General features: G+C 38.2%; 4 protein-coding genes across 5 annotated transcripts; 3 read left to right on the forward strand and 1 right to left on the reverse strand.

Moving 5' to 3' along the window:
• Positions 1–863: 863 nt before the first annotated feature.
• Positions 864–2231, forward strand: LOC141627674 (spermidine hydroxycinnamoyl transferase-like). Its single transcript, XM_074440903.1, has one exon. It carries the CDS (start codon positions 864–866, stop codon positions 2229–2231), a length of 1368 nt encoding a protein of 455 aa, XP_074297004.1.
• A 2376-nt stretch (positions 2232–4607) lies between these two features.
• LOC141642071 (myb family transcription factor RLI1-like) lies at positions 4608–11615 on the forward strand. The gene is made up of 7 exons (XM_074450755.1): positions 4608–5161; positions 6207–6426; positions 8367–8443; positions 8569–8611; positions 8702–8762; positions 9045–9114; positions 10842–11615. Exons 2-7 carry the CDS (start codon positions 6219–6221, stop codon positions 11259–11261), a joined length of 879 nt encoding a protein of 292 aa, XP_074306856.1. The 5' UTR covers positions 4608–5161; positions 6207–6218; the 3' UTR covers positions 11262–11615.
• A 431-nt stretch (positions 11616–12046) lies between these two features.
• Positions 12047–20960, reverse strand: LOC141642070 (putative F-box protein At1g65770). 2 transcript variants are annotated; one of them, XM_074450754.1, is made up of 3 exons: positions 20821–20960; positions 13351–13613; positions 12047–13143 (listed from the first exon to the last, which is right to left on the reverse strand). In XM_074450754.1, exons 2-3 carry the CDS (start codon positions 13581–13583, stop codon positions 12159–12161), a joined length of 1218 nt encoding a protein of 405 aa, XP_074306855.1. In that variant the 5' UTR covers positions 13584–13613; positions 20821–20960; the 3' UTR covers positions 12047–12158. The 2 variants fall into 2 exon arrangements, with proteins under 2 accessions (XP_074306855.1, XP_074306854.1); XM_074450753.1 differs by lacking the exon at positions 20821–20960 and having other exon boundaries at positions 13351–13658.
• On the forward strand, positions 15703–17043 carry LOC141627678 (uncharacterized). Its single transcript, XM_074440907.1, has one exon. It carries the CDS (start codon positions 15703–15705, stop codon positions 17041–17043), a length of 1341 nt encoding a protein of 446 aa, XP_074297008.1.
• Positions 20961–21870: the final 910 nt, after the last annotated feature.

Below are 21870 nucleotides of genomic sequence, written 5' to 3' on the forward strand. Positions count from 1 at the left end.
TCTATAACTGGTGACGTGGAATTTTGGTTATGTAAGGTGACGTTTAGTAATGCGAGGTGTCATTGTCTACGTGGCTTTTAAGGTTTACCCTTTTAATAATATTTATAGATATCCTCATCCCTCCTCCAATAATTTTTTTCCGTCACGGTATCAATTAACCTCGATGTTAAGCCTTGACCCTCCCTAACGTTTACATCAAGATCCGTCACATAGGCAACCTACTAGATTTTCGAGCCCGCCATGGTCAGTGGGACTAGTGATGTTTATAATAGAAGAAAATGCTGAAATTTTACGTGACCAATTCATCTGAGTTGGTTCATGTTAGTATTATTGTTACTTCATTTAATAATTCCTGTAATTATATTATTGGTTCGAAGATTTAATATATTAATATTAATGTAAAAGGTTGGTCCAATCTTAATTATTACTAGGTTTATTGACATTTTTTTTTACATCTCATAAAATGCTCAAAACAAATCATGTTTATAGGAGTTCATCAATTATTTATTTACGAGTAAATTATAGATCTCGCAATAATATACTCAGTAGTTTTATACTCCGTATGATATTTATGATAATTAAATATGTAACCTATTTTGTGACATATAAGTTCATAGAACATAATTCGTAATAATAAATAGTTCAATAAATTTAAGTGCAATGTTAATTAAATTACATAAAATGTTATTTGTCCAAATTACACGTACTTGAGACGTTTTTAAGCTGAATCGCCAAATAAATTAACTTCAATATCATTTTAGATTAGCCAAATAAATTTTCGATCATTTTCTATTGGTGTTGTATTAGCAATTTAATTGAAATATACACACATTTCTACAATTTTCTTGGTGAAAGGTATAATAATGGCAGTGGAGATTAAAAATTCTTGTATTATAAAACCGGCTAAGCCAACATGTGAGGGTGTATTCCCGTTCACTGATTGGGATCAAACTGGCATGATCACCCATATACCAACGGTCTACTTTTACAAACCTTCTGAAGATTGGATCGCATCTTCAAAGTCTATTATGAATACTTTGAAGGAGTCACTAAGCCATGTTCTAGTTCATTTTTACCCATTAGCTGGCCGGGTTAAGTGGATCGGAAAGGGGAGGCTTGAACTAGTGTGCAATTCAATGGGAGTCGAACTCATAGAAGCTGAATCTAATGGCAAATTGAGTGATCTAGGTGATTTCGCTTCTCAAACCCATCAATTTCATGACTTACTTCCGTTTGTGAATTATGATAAATTTGAAGAGTTGCCTTTGATTATAGGACAAGTTACTTTTTTTCAATGTGGTGGCATTTGCTTAGGGGTAACCATCTCACATTTGGTGGCCGACGGCCAAAGTGCACTTCATTTCATGAGAGAGTGGGCCAGGCTTGCTCGAGGTGAGACACTACAAGAGGCTCCCTACATCAATCACAACATATTACGAGCCCAAGGCATGAAAAAGGTTCAAAATCCTTATGACAGACATTCTGAACTTAGATCTCCACCTCTAATTATTGGTAAAGAAAATAACCGTGAAGAACGACTTAAACCCACTGGTGTGAAAATTCTACCCCTAGACAAAGACCAAGTCAAAACTTTAAAATCACAAGCCAACCGCGAACCTAATAACCATAAAGATCGACCTTACTCCAGATATGAAGTCGTGGCAGCTCACGTGTGGAGAACTTCTTGCAAGGCGCGTAAGCACCTAGACAATCAACCAACATGCCTAGGGTTTTCAATAGACGTCCGAAGTCGCCTACATCCGCCATTACCACCCAAATTCTTTGGTAACGCGATTCTAGATGTCGTGGCCCCGACTAATGCAGGGGATGTCACGGGCCAACCCTTAAGCGACACTTGTGCTAAAATAAGAGAGGCACTTGATAAAGTTGATGATGACTATGTCTGGTCCAATATCGAATTTTTCTATAACCAACCCGACCTAACCCCTTTTCAAGACCTTCATGGACGTATGTTGAATAATGGGGTCGATGGACCATATTATGGTAACCCAAATATTGGTGTTATTAGTTGGTTAACCTTACCAATATATGGGCTCGATTTCGGGTGGGGCAAAGAAGTATATATGGGTCCGGGTACACATGATTATGATGGAGATTGTTTGATACTACCCGGATCTACAAATGATGGGTCGGTCAAAGTTGCTTTGTGCTTGCAATTGGCCCATATGGATGCATTTAAGAAACACTTTTATGAGGATGTTTGTTTATGAATGATGATTTTATAAGGTTGGTTTTTTTTTTTTTTTTTTTTTTTTTTTTTTTTTTGGTTCATTTGGATATTGTAGTTTTGAGGGGCATAATACAAAGAATAATGCAATTCGGTTATTTGCATCCAAACTTTAGTTATTTTGTTTATTATTAAGATTAAACATTTTTAAGTTTTTTTTAAGCTAAATATAAAAGATTAATATTTTTAGGCAAGTTTGGTCATGAAAAGGTTATATTTAGGGTAATTATTATAACCGTTTTGCACATACCTACAAACCTTTAGGGGTGATTTGATGCTTACCCGATTTTCTAACGAGTGTTATGTAGCTCGATTCTGAAACAACGATGACCACTTCTAAATTAAGAGTTTTTTTTCAAAGGAGGTTATCATTTTATCCTATTCTATAACTCGATAAGTTGGTCCACGACTCAAAGTGCTCTTATCACCGTATGCATGGTTCAAAGCAATGTTCCGAACCCTCATCTCTATACTAGTTGAGAAAAAGCTCTACAAAGTTATAATTTTGCATATGTTAATTAACTTAAGTAGTAAGGTTATTTACAAAAGATACGGTGAAGTCATATACTCGATCTAATCATACTAATATTTGGTAATGTGATTTTCTTTACATGAAAAAAACAAAGCTACTATAGTGGATATGCCATACCACTAAAACCATGTTCTTTCTAACTTAATTTCAGATCATTTTAATTTAGATTAGCTTTATTTAATTCAATTATTCTGTTCTGCTTATATTTTTCACAAAATTAACTCTCATTTCAGTTACATTCGATTCACTTAAGCTCCACTCAGTTTAGTTCAGTTCAACTCAATTCCATTCAATTCAGATCAGCTCGTTTTAGCCAAAAAAGAGAGTAAATTATCTAAAAAAATAAATTAAAAAAATCTACATGATTAATTAGTTACACACTCAACACAAATATTACGGAGTATAAAATTTAAAATAAATCGATTTATTTATATAATTGGTGGCACAAATTCTTATTTCAGACCGTCATATCCGTCTGAAATTATCAGACGGATACCATTTTCTCTCACAAAAAACCCATTTAGGGTGTGAGTGGGAAAGCATACGGGGGTGTCTCACCACCCATGTTCTTCTCACTTGTGAGAGGTCTTATTACGGTTGAAATAAGGTGGTCTTAAGTAAGACGGACTGAACTGGTGGTATAATCCCACATAGGGATGTCAACGGGGCGGGTATAAGCAAGTACCGCCCCGCACCCGCCCTAGTTGGGGCGGGTATGGGTACAACTTTCGCGGGTGATGGGGCGGATACGGGTACAAAAATTTCACCCGCCATGGGTGGTAGGGCGGGGATGAGTTTTACGTCATACCCACCAAATACCCGCCAACCACCAATTATTAAAAAAATATTTATTATCATGACATTTCGATAATTGTGTATACTAATTTTATTGAAAAATTTAAACTAAGATTATAAATATGGAAATTTACGGAAATTCATAGTGAAGAAATTACATTTTATTTTAAAAGGTATCGACAAAAATAATGATATAGGTGGTTGGTGGGTAAACGGTGGGCGGATACGGGTCTAGATTTTAATTTGGTGGGGCGGGTACGGATATGAAAACTTGCACCGCCATGGGTATTGAGGCGAATACGGGTATGAAAATTACTTGGTGCGTATGGATATTGGGGAACCTATAAATGACTATATCCACCACCACCCGCCCCAATAACATCCCTAATCCCACACCCCGATAACTAAAACGTGTAAATGACCATAATCTCTATCACACTCTAAACAAACAAATAGGGATGTCAATTTCACCCGCATCCATCAAAACCCGATCCTAAAAGATGGATGAAAACCCGATTTAAATGGATGATGGATGGATGACGGATGAAAGGGATGATGGATGACGGATGGGTTGGATGAAGAAATTCCACCCGTAATCCACCCGCCATCCATCCATCACCCGATTTTATTATTTTTTATTTGATTTTTTTTACATATAACACATTATTAAGATATAAAATATTTAAATTTTCATATTTTTCTACTCTCAATATAAATATTTTGTGAACCTACCCACTAAAAAGTTAAACTAAAATAATTATCTAACTTTATTTTTGTAGAGAAAAAAAAATCATCATTTTTTTTAACTTGAAATATATAAATACACAACACCCGTTTATCACCCGATCCACCCGTTTCATCCATGGATGATGGATGGATGGATGACGGATGATATGTTTCACGGATGACGGACGGGTTGGATGAGATTTTAAAAGAACGGATGGATGACGGATGAGGCTTCACCCGACCCGAACCCGATCCATTGACATCCCTACAAACAAAGGAGGATTGAGTTGAATAACTTGAATCCCTAAACTTTAATCAAACACAAATCAATTGCTTTTCTCAGAAAAAAATCCCCTTTCCTCTCTCTCCTTCTTCAACTCCCTCTCTTCCAAATTACTCCAATTTACACAAAATCCAAACTTTTCAACCTAAACAAACAAAATCCTTCTTCTCTCTCTTACTTTTTTCAATTTCAATTTTATTTAATTTCCCCATTTTTCAAAAATCCCCAACAAGCTTAATCAAGCTCAAATTTGCAAAATTAAGAACAACCCTTGATTTGATCCATCATTTTATTGCATATTTGAAGTGGGTTTTGTAAATTATTTTGTGGGTATTTAAAAAGTTTTGATTTTGACCTACTTTAATCACTTTTTATTATTCGTTATCATTGATTTTTGAGTTCAAAATCATCTGTCAAAAAAGGGGAAATTCATGATTATAACTTCCCTTTTAATATATGTTTCAAAGTTTAGAGATTATCGAGTTTTTGATTTGTGTATTTTCCTTGTTCATTGAAAAAAATTCAATCTTTTCTGTTTTTGGTGGCTCAATTTATGTGAATTTTCATCCGTTTTTGGGTAAGCAATCTCTTTGTTTATCGTTAGAGTGTTTTGATTTTCGTACTCCCTCCGCCTCATCATTTGTTTATGTTTTTATTCTTTATGAGACATGTTTTAATCAAAGGTAAACAAATGATTGAGACGGAGTGAGTGTTACTTTATTTGTTCATATGAAGTGACAATGTTGTGGGATTTGTATGATCAATTCTATTTTTGGATAGTTGTTATGGATATAAGTGTGTCGGTTGATTATAGTTTGTTCAATTTTGGTAATGTTATATTTGTTGGGTATGTTTTAGTAATTTAGTACGACGAATAAGCTAGTAACTGCAAGTTGCATAAGTTTTATGTAGATGGATAGATACCATATTCGGTTGCCGGATTTGATTAGTTACCTACCAATTCGAATTACATCGGATTGTGGTGTTGGTTACTCCCTCCGTCCCATTCATTTGTTTACCTTTTTTGTCCTCTGTGGTCAGGAGTATTTTAATCAATGGTAAACAAATGATTGGGACGGAAAGAGTACTTGTATAATTTTACCGAATTATGCTCTGGTAACACTATCTTGTTATTTTACCATGATTGCTTGTTTTCTTATTATTTGCCATTGTCAAGAAATTTGAATTTGTGCCTAGGTGTTCTTACTAAGTTTAGAAGGATTCGAGTTATCATGTTTTTTCGTGTAACAAGCATGGATGATCACTCAATGTGAAATGATGAAATCTAGTAGTGTAGTGTTTTAAGGGTTTGATGTGAACGATGGACTCTAGTTGTGTTTGTTGTTACTAGCCTTTTAGAGTTCTAGTTAGAGAGATAGGGAATTAGGAATTAGGATAATGTAGAATTCAACTAGGCAAAGTTGTAAAATCTGGTTCAAGCTTATGTCATCTGAAGACGTGTGACTTTTCGTACATTTATTGTGAATATGAGTCTTTCCAAAATGTGGTTTACATTAGTACGGAGTATGTTACTATGTTTTGAGGTGTGAGATTTAAATGGTTCTCAAGGTGTCAATAAGTTTTAATGTTGCTTTGTTGTTTCGTTTGTTTGGATATTGTAGTGACTTCAAAATATGTACCATGCTAAGAAATTTTCGCCGGTGAGCTTGGTGCCGCATAAGACTCAAGCAAGTGAGCCATCAGGAAACCATGGCTCCCTAGGAAGCCCTACTCCAAGAAGTCCAACTCATCCTGGGGGAGGTGGACGACAACGACTAAGATGGACTGAAGAACTTCACAATCGCTTTGTGGACGCCATCACCCAGCTTGGTGGACCAGATAGTGGGTATTTTTTTTATGCAATTAAATCGTTTTGTTTTTGCCATTTATGTTCCCGGTTCTTATTGCAGTTATTCAGTGCAATTCTCGATGCAGTTCTGTAGATAGCGTACATCAGACCCCCTCGTCCCGGCATTTCTAGGAATCCTTGAGGCATTTTAGTAATTATGTCGTTTCTGCTGCTGTATGTGCAGTTTTCGGATCAAGTTATTAATTGCTAGTGAATAAACATGATTAGCTGTTCATCACTGCATGATTATTGATGTCATCATTCAGTTAAACATCAGTTATTAACTATATTAACCTCAACAATTAGGTAAATACAATTTTGTTGATAATCAGTTAAAGGCTGCATAGTAACGCCACTTTACTTGTTATCTTTTTGGGGCATAGTTATTCGGTTGCCCTTCTCTTTTCATATCAAGATTCATCTCCTTGCCTTTTTTTTGTTTCCGTATAGAAAAACACAGTTTTATTACTGCTAAAGAATTAGAATCGAGTACACTTCAGTTGAGGAATATAGGAATCTTCTCAAAAGAAATAGATTACAAGTTCCTCTCCTTTTCTAGTGTCTTCTGAATGCAATGTTCTATTATTCTTGTCTATCCAAAATAAGGACCCACGATAATGCTAAAGTTTAGAAGTATGGTGTAATTATAGAAGTAAAGAGCCGTTATGATCTATTTAAAAGTTGAATGTTATTCTTTTCTGGTACAAAGTAATTTCATTTTGTGATGGAAGAAAAAGGAAATATGAAGTACTTTGTTAATGGCAGTGGACGTGGATTTTGAATTAATAATACGGAGTATAAAACTTGGGAATGTTTTGAAATAACTCAATATTATAGACGAAAAACAAAGACTAGCCAAAATGAGATTAGTGGCGTTAAATTATCAGAATTATCTTCTGAAATTTGATCTAAGAATATTAGTTAACATTCTTTTTTAGGTATTAAGTCGTGCTGAATTGGGTTATTAAATTTGTACGTTTGAATGTCGATCTGTATTGGTTGATGTAAAGGAAGAATTTTCCATGTAGAATCTTAGGCAGTGCATTCTTATGCTCACAGCTCACATACCAATTAAAGTACAGAATCATTTTTATTCTACGTTTAAACTTTAAATCAGCTGTGTTTCTCGAACAGGTAGCTTCCTATATATACCATGGTCTTGTGGTATTACGAGTGCTTACATGTTTTTGTGGATGAATCCTGTTTCTTAGTTTTGTAATCCTTTTATTAAAAACTAAAATCATTATACAAGCTGTAAAACAATATTAATGCTTATCAGTAACACAGAAAGGAAAATCTAAATCTAAATGAGAAGTTATTAAGTCGCACTACATCAAAATAAGAAAAAAAATATATATAGATAATTTAACAATTACAATTGGATATTATTGTGTGATATTTATTCGTCGTTAACAAGTGATATTTCTTGATTATTTCAGCTAAGACTCTAAGACCTAGTATGGGATACAACCCGTTATATTTATTGCCAAAAACATCAATAGATAATTAGATACCCATCTTGGTTATATATCCACCAAAAAGGAAATAGAATGAACAAATTCCAACAGTTACACTACTATTACAGCAACAAAGCCTCAAGTCCGTCCTACAATAAGGTCTGCTAATATGAATCAAAGTTTGAAAGTGTCACTAAATGATGTTAGAATTTGAAAATCATCAAATTGGTACTCAAAATGACAGCTATTCTTTGACTTTGATAACCTATGAGGTTCATTGAAGAGTTTCAGTTCAGTCTTCGTTTTTATTCTTGTAAAATCTTGGTTATGAAGGAGGATCGCTTAAAATGGCAGTTATAGACTTACAGTCTTTATTCCTTTTCTTGTAAAATCTTGGTTACGAGAGAAGTTGGCTTTAAAATAGTACATAGATAGACTGGTCATTCTGTTCGGTTTCTTACTAGTCTTTGTTGCAGGGGCGACCCCCAAAGGAGTTCTACGTGTGATGGGCGTCCCTGGACTTACCATCTACCACGTGAAAAGTCATTTACAGGTAACCTATCCATGCTGATGTTCTTTGTTTGTCTTTCTTAACTTCTAGTTGTATGTATGTCATTACTTTCGAAGCGTGTCCTTTGTCAGAGTTATCTTGATTGGTCTTTTCATTTCTTTTTGCAGAAATATAGGCTTGCCAAGTACTTGCCGGAGTCACCAAGTGATGGTGGAGTGTCTACTCTCTGTTCGATGCTGCTTTTTGATGTACTTTTAACAGTTTAACCTGTTTCGAATAACGGATATTCTTGAATTATAGGCTCCAAGGATGAAAAGAAAGGTTCTGGAGATGGACAAGCTAACCCAGATCCGTCTACCCAGTGAGTGTCTTTTTGTGTAGCCACTATGGCAATCGCATATTTTCCCTTCAAATTTCTCTGGTTAGAACTTGGAAAGATTTAATTTTGGTTTCGAGAAAGTAAAATGGATCCGCAATTTCTTCTCCTTCGGGATTCCCCATACCAACTTACCATTAAAACTAACCCTTCCCTTCCCTCAAATTTTTTCGTCCAAACAGAGGGTTATGTTCCTAGAATCTACATCATTGTCTTAAACATCAGCATGCTTTCAGTTATGACTTATCTCCACTTCGTACTTTTCAGTGGAGTAGAAATTAACGAGGCTCTTAGGATGCAAATGGAGGTGCAGAAACGTCTCCATGAGCAACTTGAGGTTTGTTTCTTTAGCTGCCATTACTTTATTAGTATATACTTATGCTACTCAGTTTGGGCTTTGACATTTATGTTGTGAAAAAAAGTACTCCTTGCATGTTTTGGCCTATGAACGAAATATCTGAATGTAGCGTCGTGTCGAAAAGACTAAGGAATGTCTCGTAGGCACGTTATATGCAGCAAAAGTGAAGTGTCAAACCGTGTTTCCAGCCCCCTAGTGAATTGTGAATCTGTTCAAGGCTTCAAGTGTATTCTATCATGACACTTACATAAACATTCAAGTATTACATATTCATACAGAATAAGGCAACGACTTAGTTTGAAAAGGCGCGCCTTGGATGAAGCACTATCCGAAACGCCTTGGTGCACTTTAGGTGCGCCTTTTGGACAAGGCTCACTAAGCGAGGTTCATTAGTACGTCTAAATCTTTAGATATGCCTTTTCTTTGCACCATTATTCCTAAACTTTACTCCTTTAGATGTTAGTCATCTTGAAAACTCCTAAAAGGAGTATTGTTGCCCAAAATTTTATTTCGGAAATAAAATAAAGCTAAAAAAATAGGGCGCCTCGCGTCTAAAAGGCGCGCGCCTTCGCCTTGCGTCTTGTGCCTCATCACCTCAGCCCCTTATCGCCTCATCGCCTCGGTGCGCCTTGCGCCTCTTCAAACTAAGGGCAACAATGGTGTCAAAGTAACATAGTTGTGTACCATGTGACTTCAAAGTTCTTGTGTTTCCTGTGAAGCTACAGACGTCATATCCTTAGTTTAAAAAAAGCGCGCCTCAAACGCCTCGGTGCATTTCAGGTGCGCCTTTTAGATAAGGCTCACCTAACAATGCTAACTAATTCGCACTTTCCATATCTTTTAGACAATCCTCGCCATTTATTTTCCCCATTATTCCGAACTTTACTCCAGCCAACTTGAAAATCCTAAAAAGGCCATTGTTGCCCAAAATTTTATTTGGAAATTACAAATTTGTTATAAAAAATATGGCGCCTCATGTCCAAAAGGTGCACGCCTTCGTTTTGCGCTTTGCGCCTCGTCGCCTCGGCCCCTTAAGGCCTCGGTGCGCCTTGCGCATTTTCAAACTAAGGTCATATCATGGAGTGGTTATTACTTATTACTAATATACTACTACCTTTGTCCCATTCATTTGTTTACCATTTTTACTCTTTGTGAGACGTATTTTAAACAAAGGTAAACAAATGATTGGGACGGAGGGAGTACTAGGGTAATGGAGACCAAAATAAAGAAAAAACACGAGGAAAAGTACTGGTTGTGGAGGGAGAAGAGGTGGTGGGGGAATTATTAGAGAAAAAGGAACATACATCGGATGTACTACCTTCAACTTTTTTGTTTTTGAGCATATATGTATATTTTTTGAGCTTATTACCTCAAACTTTATTTCTTTTGGAGTTTTATTGTAATTTTTTAGAGCTTAATTTTTAAGTGAATAAACTCGTAAACTTTATAGTAAAACTCTTAATTATTAAAACAAAACTCAAAATTTTTATTATAATGCTCAAAAATAATAGAATTTATGGTAATATATCAGACGTATAATCCACCTAGTGGAATTATTACCCATATGAGGGTAATGCATTGTTACTATCATCCATATGATTTGGTCAAAAAGAATTATATGATTTGATAATCATGATTGGTGTACTGAAAAGATAAGAATTTTTTAGACGGTTTTCCTAAATTTTTCAAGTTTTTTTTCCTTAAAGGTGCAACGACAGCTCCAAATGAGGATCGAAGCACAGGGTAAGTATCTTCAGAAGATCATAGAAGAGCAGCAGAAACTGGGTAGCATGTTGAAAGTTTCAGACGCACTTCCATCCGAGGAACAAGATCATCTGAAAAACAAGTCATCCGAAAGTCAACCGGTTACAGAAGGATCCCCCGGGCCCACCTCTCCACAGAGAAAGAAGCAGAAGCCGGATGATTCGACCACGGGTAATCTACATCCTTCTGAAAACAGCCAAAAACAAGCTTTTGTCGACCAATGGGGCCAGCATCTTTATGGAATGAGCGTTACAGGTTTCGGGAATGACATGGACACCAAATTTACGAAGCAGGAAAACATTGTGGCTGAACATGATATTTCCTCGACATCGGACCTTGGAGGAAATCCTAGAATAGGTTGAGAGTACATCTAGCAAAGTAACATTGTAGTCCTACAACACCCTTGGCCAGATACAGTGATGACAATGAGTCGGGTCGGGGTCAAGTGAAACTACCCGATTCCTTCCGTCACCCATTTTCATCCACCCCTCCCCGCTTTCTTCACCGACATTCTTGGTCAGAGTAGGTATGGCAACATTTGAAATGTGACTGTCATGGAGACCTGTTTTTTAATTAACACATTGTAAGTTTAACACTGTAATTTATTTGTAGCCGATCCTGTGTAGATTATAGCTTTTGGGGCTGAAACTGTCAAACTATGATGTTTTGATGCTTTGCAATTTACAACATACATGGTTTCAAGCATGTTGATTGTTGACTAAGCCGTATCCGGTGTAGCCTAAAGAACCAAACAATTTCCATTTTCCCAGTTCTTGGAAATTTGCAATTCACCCGTTTTTATAGGGGCAAACAAATGTTTATCATCTTATCGACCAAAATAAAACATCATTACTGTATTATTCAACAATCAACATGCATTATGACAGAATGTTTCTGAAAACTAAAACTGAGGCATAAACCAAAAGGGCGTACAGAAATCAGAATGCACATTGTCGCCGCTGTAAAACAGTAAAACTGGTGAATTTTTCCGTCTTCCAAGTCGAAAAACCCTATGTCATGCCCTCCAAACTTTGGTGGCAAATTCCAGAATTCATCACAATAATCTGTGAAGTAAATGCAATTGGATTTACAGTTTCGACAATCTGATGCTCTTACTGATACACTCTGGTTATCGGCTACAAAAAATGCAACATCGTCCACAATCACTAATTAAACGCGGAATACATAGATCATTTGTCAGAGATATATGTGAGATTATCTCATACAAGACTCGAAAGTAGAGGGTTAGAAATTTCAGGCTAAAACTGAGGCATAAACCAGAAGGGTGTACAAACATCTGAATTCCCATTGCCACCTTTGTAAAATTTCTGAAATTCTCCGGTTTTCAGGTCGAAAATCCCCATATCATGCCCTCCTAACTTTGCTGGCTTGTCCCATTGCTCAGCATAATCGTCAGTAAAGTAAATGCAATTCGATTTACAGTTCCTGCAATCTGATGCTCTTACTGATATACTCTGGTTATCGCCCACAAACAATGCAACATCACCCAATTCCTTGACTTGCTCCCACTTTTTAACCTCAATATCGAACCTAAACACCTCGAAACCAACTGTCTCATAACGATCGTCCTCGTCAACTTGACTATCCGGCACCCAGATATCACTTTTGTTTCGATGAACCATCAACAAACTACCAAACGACTCCACCAAGTACATTTCTAGCAAATACGTATCAAGACGAGACTTTAATTCCTCGGGAGATGGCAAGAATTCCTTCGCCTTCACAGTAGTTGTACTTAAATCCGATAAGTCAAGATACCCAATCGATGCATCCTCGTACAGAATTAGTAAAGTATTGTCACGAATTACAAGATCGACAGCACGATGACTAAATGGGACATCATACGTAGTTTCCTTCGCGGGCCAAGGGGGAACGATCGTAGTCCATGTTTGATCACCTGGCCTTGCAAAAGCTAATAACCTCTTCCAATGAGTATGGCTTACGAAAACTATCAAATCGTTTCCATCGTTTCCTCTTTCGACATCTTTTACTACAATAACCTTTCTAATGGAATCTTGTCTTCTGCAAATAGCATCCTCTTCTTCACCATCAACGGGTAAGTCTCGGTTTGGCATAGTCGACTGAGGAGGAAGCGGTAGTCTCTCCTTGGTAAGCGGATTGAGCAAGTCGATTTGTCCGTCAAGATCAATGCTAACAAGCCATCCAATTGATGTTCCGTAACATCTTGTTCCGAAAGTTTGTGGAAGACTTAACTGGTAGTACCTATCAATTTTTTTTTTTTTTTTTTTTTTTGGACAGAAGGTGAATAACTTATATTATTGTAATCAATATAAAGTAAGTTACTCGACTCGGTAGCACCAGACACTAGACAATTAAATCTAGCACTACAAAGCCATACAACGATATTACATAACATTTATTTAAAAGAAATGCTGCGACATTAAGATAAGCAAGATTAACGATGAGTACCTGTCATTGTTGATGCTAAGGATTTGCCTGAGAAAATTCGGGTTTTCTTTGTGGTTTTCCGCTAGGAGAAGATACGGCATTGATGATTTCCAATTGCGTTTAACTAAGGAAGACGCGCGATTCCATGAGCGACAGACAACCGAGAAGTAAACAAAGTCTTCGATTGCGTCTAGTTTGAGGGCAACCTCAGCTAGAAGATCATTGCCCAACTCAGCCCAATCTACCATTTTCATAGTCAAAGTCAGAAGTCAAACTCGGAATATCTGCAACAAAAGTCAAAACCAAAATAAATAAATTACACAAAAACTTAAATAAGATCGTTGTAGGGTGTACATTGTACAATGCCTATTGTGGCTCAGACCATAACAATTGACGAAAAAGTTAGTAAGGCCACATTTGATCGAGAATAAGTGAAGTAGAGATTAAAAAACGGCAGGAGTATATACTGAAACACAAATTCTCATTATAGACGGACACTATGGGTGTGTTTGGATAACAAAAGTGGAGGGAAAGGGAGGGGAGGGGGAAGGAGGGAAGTGAAAGGGAGGGGAAATAGGGTGTGGGTGTTTGGATACAATTTCTCTCCAAATCTTGTCTATTGTGAAGAGATTTTGATTTGCTTTGAAAGAGGGAAAATGGATCCCTCCAAATCTTTCCCCCTTTATTTCCCTCCACCCTTATTTGTTATCCAAACAAGGGATTTTAAATCCTCTACTCTCCCTCCCTTTCTTTTCCCTCCAAATCCCTCAATCCAAACACACCCTATCCGTCTATATGTATAGACGGATACCATTTCCCCTCATAAAATACTCATTTGCCATAAAGTGGGAAGCAAATGGGGGGTGCCCCACCTTATCCCCTACCTATTTTATTAGAGGTCTTTACTGTCTGTTCGCCCCACCCATCTATACCAAGACCTATTGATACTGAAAACATAGAGGTACATGTGAGAAAAACCCTCCTTTTTTTTCAGACTTTGATGTATGAATTAATGTATGGATACGAGCGTCTTAGTACTTCATATACGGGGTATAATTTAACATATAAGACGGTTTTATCTAAGATTAACTATTTTCGTCACATGCTGGACTTGTTCATCCTTTCTCATAACCTCAACCCTGATATCACCAATGACTCTACATTAACAAATCAATGATGAAACTTGCATGTGCCCCAAGCATAGTTAGGTAGACACAACAACAACTGTGTATATTGGTTTGCAAGCTATCAAGTAGAGCTTATAAAAGGTGACCTGAGCCGAGGAACCCAACCCAATCCGCCCGAAACCGACCCGATACAAGTATACAACCCGAAAATGGGGTGAACCGAAACCGACCTGACCCAACCCGATAACCGATAACAGCCTTATTTTTTGCAACCCGAACCCAACCTGAACCGACACAACCTAACCCGACCCGTAACCCAATATTTTCTCAACCCGATAGATAACCCGATAATAAACTAGCTTAATAATGGTTTTAATAACACCAAATTGACATTCATCTTAATTACTTTCACTTAAAACTATATTTAATACACCTACCCATTATTTAAATATAAAATTACCATCTAAAACTAAATATATAAAATCAAATATATGCTGATAACCTGACCCGACATTGATCCGCTAATGAGCTGACCCGACTTGCCACCTCTTGATGACCCGACCCAAAGATGACCGGACATGAACTGAACCGACCCGTACCCGTCAATGACTCGACATAACTCGAACCCGATATGACACCATCCGCTTTGACCCGACTCGTAACCGATCCGAGTGACCCGATTACCACCTTTACTATTAAGTATACCCGAGAGTTTACCTAGTGCGCACCGAAAATAGCGGCCACGGTTCCCTGATCACCAAAAAGAAAAGAAAAAAACAATAACTGTGTACGTATGTACAAGGTACAACGTATCCATTGTAAGCCTTTCGAATAAGGAGCATAGCTAGAAACAAAATTTCTTCTTACATTTTAGTATCTTTGGTAAGATCGCAGTTTTAGAGATTTTCGGCTAGCAAAAATTAATAAATTTTATGGAAATATATATCCGTATGATATATTTCCTATCCTTACCTATATTCATATATTGTAAATATTTAGGTGGTTAGATGTATCTTTGACTATCTTATTTGTAGGCTTATGTTAAGGTAGTTTGACTAGGGTTTGTTACCCATGTAATTAGCTATAAGTAGCATCGTTTTGTATTCTGCTAACCATCAATGAAAGTGACGGCTCAATAGCCTTACATTCACATATACTCTTCATTTTATCATGGTATCAGAGAGCGGGTTTTGATCCTCGTTACTGTTTCATTTTTTTTTTTTTTTTTTCAAAAACACAAAAACAAATGACAAAAGACGGAGATTCAAGCATTAAGAAAGACGGTGATTCAAACACGATGAGCATCTCACCGTCGTCACCATTGTTTCTCCATCCTTCCGAAAGTCCGAGTCTAAAATTGACTCAAACAATTTTTAACGGTGAGAATTATGACCTATGGGCCGATGCGGTTCGTAACGGACTCGACGCCAAGAACAAACTTGGCTTTGTCGATGGTACCGTTCCCAAACCCGTTGGTACGGATGATTCTCTCGAAGTTGTGGCATGGCGACAGTGCAATGCCATGGTCAAAGCTTGGTTACGCAGCGTCATTGACGAGAAATTACACCCAAGCATTGCTTTCTCCGCACTTGTGCGCGATATATGGAAAGAACTTCAGGAACGATATGCAGCGGGCAATGCTCCACGCGTGCATCAACTCAAAAGCGAGCTAGCCGAATGCAAGCAAGGCACACGATCTGTCGTGGACTACTATACCCACCTCAAATCAATTTGGGATGAATTGGCAAACTATAGCCACATTCCAAACTGCACTTGCGGAGCCGCGGCTGCTCTAACAAAAGAACGAGAAGATGAGAAGGTCCACCAGTTCATTATGGGTCTTAACACTTCTCTTTACGACCACATTCGATCGAACCTACTAATGGAGGACACCCTTACATCCCTCAGTCGTGCCTATGCGTTAGTCTTACGCGAAGAAAGACACAAGGTCATTACTCGAAGTCGCGAGGACACCACGAGAGGTTGCGATGGCGGTCCGGGAGGAGTAGGACGTGGTCGTGGGAGTGGTGCACCTGATGAGCAGAAAGAGTACGAACCACCCCGATGTACTCATTGTGGCAAATGGTATCATCTCGAAGAAAATTGTTGGGAAAAACATGGAATTGGCAAAGGACGCGGTCGAGGAAGGAGAGGCGGCAGAGGTGGAAATCGTGGAGGCAGACACTCAAATAATTCCGCACACACTGCCAATGCTACGACCACCGAGACCGAGCCCACCAAGAAAGACCTCACCGGTGAAGAAATTGACCAATTACGGACGATGATTGCTGCCAAGGCAGAAGGTAACGAGAACTTACGAGGTACGAATCTCTTAAATTTGCGTGAATGGATGCTTGACAGTGGGTGCTCACATCATATGACGGGTTGTAGAGAATTGCTCACTGACATTTGGGAGGATGAATCTTCTGTTGTTGGCCTTCCAAATGGGTCGTCTATTGTTGCGAAGGAACACGGGAAAATCGTGTTAAATGATTCATTCACACTCAATGACGTTTTATTTGTACCCTCGTTAACTTGTCACCGATTTCGATACAACACATCATCCGTGAGAATAATTGTCTTGTGATTTTTAATTCTAATTATTGTATAATACAGGACCAATCTACGAAGACGGAGATTGGACGGGGTGAGCATCGAGACGGCGTTTATTATATGACACGAGTGGCGGCTACAGAGCAGGAGCAACGATGGTGAATAAAGAACGGGTATGGCACCGCAGATTAGGTCACCCGTCTAAGAATATTTTACCTCATTTAAGTACTTTAGTTGGAACGAAACTCTCTTTTGATAATACTGTTGTTTGTGATCCTTGTTGTCGCGCCAAACATACTCGGTCAAGTTTTAAAATTAATCATAAGCGTCATGCTATTCTTTTCGGTCTCATTCACTGTGATATATGGGGTCCGTACCAAGCTAAGAATTTATCGGGTGCGCATTATTTTCTTACTGTTGTTGATGACCACAGTCGTAGTGTTTGGGTTCACCTCATGAAAGATAAGGGAGAAGTGTCAGACTTAATTAAAAATTTTGTCAAAATGGTACAAGTTCAGTTTGGGAAACAAGTAAAAATTGTTCAAAGCGATAATGGGACCGAATTTCTTTCGGGACCATTAAAGCAATTCTATAATGAAAATGGTATGATTTTTCAAACCAGTACTATTGACACCCCACAACAAAACGGGAGGGTTGAGCGTAAACACCGACATATTTTGGAAAAAGCAAGGGCATTACGGTTCCAGGCCAACTTACCCATTGAATTTTGGGGAGAATGCATATTAACCGCAGCCTATCTAATTAACCGAACCCCAACTCAACTCTTACAAGGACGCACACCCTATGAGCTCATACACGGTCACCCACCAAACCTCGACAACCTACGTGTTTTAGGTTGTTTAGCTTATGCCCACAACAAACAAAGACCAAAAGACAAATTCAAAGAAAGGGGGAGCCGGTGCATATTCGTGGGATACCCAAAGAGCCAAAAGGGATGGAGGTTGTTCGATTTAAAAACACGAAAAATCATTGTCTCGCGAGATGTTGTTTTCTATGAACATGTTTTTCCGTATGATGACACAAACCGAATTGGGAAATCAATCGATGGTCAAGAGTTAAGCGAGAATGATGAACAAATACCCTTTTTCGGACATGACCCCGCAGCTCTTATTTCCCCTGTTTCGACCTTACCTGAACCCACAACCATAAACCCCACCGAGGAAGACAATGAGGAGAATGTTGAAGGGCATGGTGTCGAAACAGCCGAGTCCCAAGTTGAGGGGGAGAATAACGATGTGACCAATGTTGAAGGGGAAGATAGTGACGTTAATGAGGAGCCTAGACTTGGCAGAGGAGAGCGACAAAAGTTCGAACCGGCATGGCGAAAGGATTACATATGCAAGTCCACTCGTGTCATCTCCACCAACACGGCTCACCCGTCACAAGCTCCGTCCTCTTCGAAAGGTACTCGTTATCCAATGGTTAATTATGTCACAAACAATTGTTTCTCGCTTTGTCACAAGAATTTTCTTGCAGCCATTGATGCTATTAAGGAGCCGAAATATTATAATGAGGCAGTTAAACATGAGGAGTGGAGAATTGCCATGAAAAACGAAATACAAGCTCTTGAAAATAACCGTACCTGGGACATTGTCGAATTACCTCAAGGAAAAAGGCCTATTGGCTGCAAATGGATTTACAAAATTAAATTCAAAGCAGACGGGACAATTGAACGATATAAAGCACGCCTAGTTGCTCAAGGGTTTACCCAAGTTGAAGGTGTGGATTATCACGAAACTTTTGCACCCGTCGCAAAAATGACAAGTGTTCGAGCCTTGCTAGCTGTAGCTGTTTCGAAAAATTGGAACATTGCTCAATTAGACGTCAATAATGCTTTCCTTCACGGTGATTTGAGTGAAGAAGTATACATGAAATTGCCCCAAGGTTTCGAAACAAGCGGATCCAATAAGGTATGTCGTCTTTTAAAATCCTTGTACGGTTTAAAACAAGCATCGAGGCAATGGTTTGCAAAATTGACGGAGGCATTGAAAGGATATGGTTTTGTTCACTCCATGGCTGATTACTCTTTGTTTACGATGGACTCAAATGGCGTGTTCCTTGGTGTTTTAGTTTACGTCGACGACATGATTGTCGTAAGTGATAACCAAGCAGCTTGTGACAAATTGAAATGTTTTCTTCATAAGAAGTTTGGAATCAAAGACCTCGGGAAACTCAAGTATTTCTTGGGAATCGAGGTTGCTCACGGCACACCGGGATTATTTTTAAGCCAACGAAAGTATGCCATGGAAATAATCAAGGAAGCGAAAATGGAAGGGGCCAAGCCAATTGGCACCCCTATTGTGCAAAATCACCAATTAGCTCTTGCCAGTGGGTATGTCTTACGCGACCCAATGATTTATCGACGACTTGTCGGACGATTGGTGTACTTAACTATAACCCGTCCAGACTTGACATACGTCGTTCACACGTTGTCACAATTTGTTCATGAACCCCGCAAGGAGCATTGGGACGCGGCCCTTCGAGTCATTCGCTACCTAAAAGGAAGTCCCGGGAAAGGCATAGTAATGAGTCGAAATGCACCACTTCAGTTGTATGGTTATTCCGATTCCGATCATGCTCGGTGCCCGCTGACAAGGAGATCTCTTACTGGATACTTTGTTTCCTTGGGTCCAACTCCCATCTCGTGGAAAGTTAAGAAGCAACATACAGTCGCATTATCGTCTGCAGAAGCGGAGTATAGGGCACTCGCAGCAGTGACACGGGAGTTGCTTTGGCTTAAGTCATTACTCAATTCACTCGGGATTAATCATGATCAACCTATGCGAGTTCTATGCGATAATCAAGCGGCTTTACATATTGCAAAGAACCCCGTCTTTCATGATCGCACAAAACACATTGAGATAGATTGTCATTTTGTGCGACAACATTTAGTCACCAACAACATTGCAACCAGTCATGTTCGAAGCAAGGAACAAATTGCGGACCTCTTTACTAAAGCCCTTGGTAATGAGGCCTTCAATTATCTTCGAACAGAAGTTGGGCATTCGTGTTCCGACTGCTCCAACTTAAGGGGGAGTATGGAAATATATATCCGTATGATATATTTCCTATCCTTACCTATATTCATATATTGTAAATATTTAGGTGGTTAGATGTATCTTTGACTATCTTATTTGTAGGCTTATGTTAAGGTAGTTTGACTAGGGTTTGTTACCCATGTAATTAGCTATAAGTAGCATCGTTTTGTATTCTGCTAACCATCAATGAAAGTGACGGCTCAATAGCCTTACATTCACATATACTCTTCATTTTATCTAGCAAAAATTAATAAATACATTGACCCGGGCTAGACAGTAATGAAAGTGACGGCTCAATAACCATCAATTAGCTAGCAAAAATTAATAAATTTAATTAACTTTTGGGCTACTATGGAGCTATGCTATGTAGCCTGCTCTGTTTCGAACTATACTCACGCAAAACTACTTTTCAATTTTCTCCTCTCATGCAAAACGGGTTTCCGACTCCTAAGCAAAAACCACATTTCGAATTATAATTTGTTTTTGTTTTTTGTTGCGGTTTTAATTTCATAATCTAATACTCCTTACCCTATTCAATCATTTCCCTCTTTGTACATAAATATTATTTTAATCAAAGATAAAAGAAATAATTACAATGAGAAAAAATATATCAATTATATTATAGGGTATATAGTATATACTCCTCTGTTTAAGTCAATTTCTTACGTTTATTGAATATATATGTGAATTGGCTCGAACGAGGGAGTAACAAATCGTTGTGTCATTAATTTGCTAGGGGAAAAAAGCCTAACCTTGTTACCCGAAGTTGTACTCGATAGTAGGATGAAGTAGAGATTGTTGAGTTCACTATGGAATTTAAGTAGTTGAATCAGGTGTATGTATTTGCTGTTCTTTAAAGGGTTGGTATTTATTTATAGCTAGTATATAAGAGGATACTTTGGGTCATGTGTTATATCCTACTCGGATTCGGGTTAGAATACTATTTCTTGTTGTCATCCTAACCATTCATCAAAATTAAATGGCCTAGATCGCTCCATGTCACTCATAAGTCATAACGCCTTCAAGCTAAACAACTTTGATTGGTTATAGGTAAAGTTGGACAATAGTGCGGGCCAACCCGCCTAAACCCGACTTGGCCCATCTCTCGGGTTGCTTTTCGGCATCCATTGAACCCACGACATAGACCGACGTGGCGCAGGTGATCGCCTAGGTTAGGCTGAAGCTTAACTTTTGAGCCTGTTTGATTTAGATCGATAAATAAGTAAATAATACGCTGTTTTTTTTTTTGCAAATAATAAATACTCGAGTATAAAGAAAATGGTTAGGCTCGCTCAACCCACAGTTTCATTGACCGGACCCGGGCTAGACATTAAAGATGTCCACCCTTGCTCTTGCTCGCAACGGTGTAGTCTATTAGTGGTTAAAACTTGGATGAAATTACAAAGGTTTCAGGTTCAAGCCCCCCTCCCTCCCAAGAGCACCCTCCCTCCCAAGAGCAATCTTGTGTATTTATGGTGTGAGACTATGCCTTCGAGCATGTCACTTTCGGGTGGCTTACCTGGTATACGTGGTTTGCAGGCTATCACGTATACCCGAGGGGCAGGGATGGCAATAAGGCGGATTGGATCGGATTTTGCAAGATCCAATCCTAATCCACTTACTTATTGGATCAAAGATCAATATCCATACCCGATCTATATCCAAAATTTTATAATCCATAACCGATTCATTATACTTTTTTCTAAGGGTCCTGCTATATGTCGTCGACAATTTACTAATTATCGTCGACATTTAATGTAAATTTCCAAGTTTGCCCTCCATAACATAACTCCATTTCCGTC

Source organism: Silene latifolia, chromosome 2, assembly GCF_048544455.1.
Source record: "Silene latifolia isolate original U9 population chromosome 2, ASM4854445v1, whole genome shotgun sequence".
NCBI lineage: Eukaryota > Viridiplantae > Streptophyta > Magnoliopsida > Caryophyllales > Caryophyllaceae > Silene > Silene latifolia.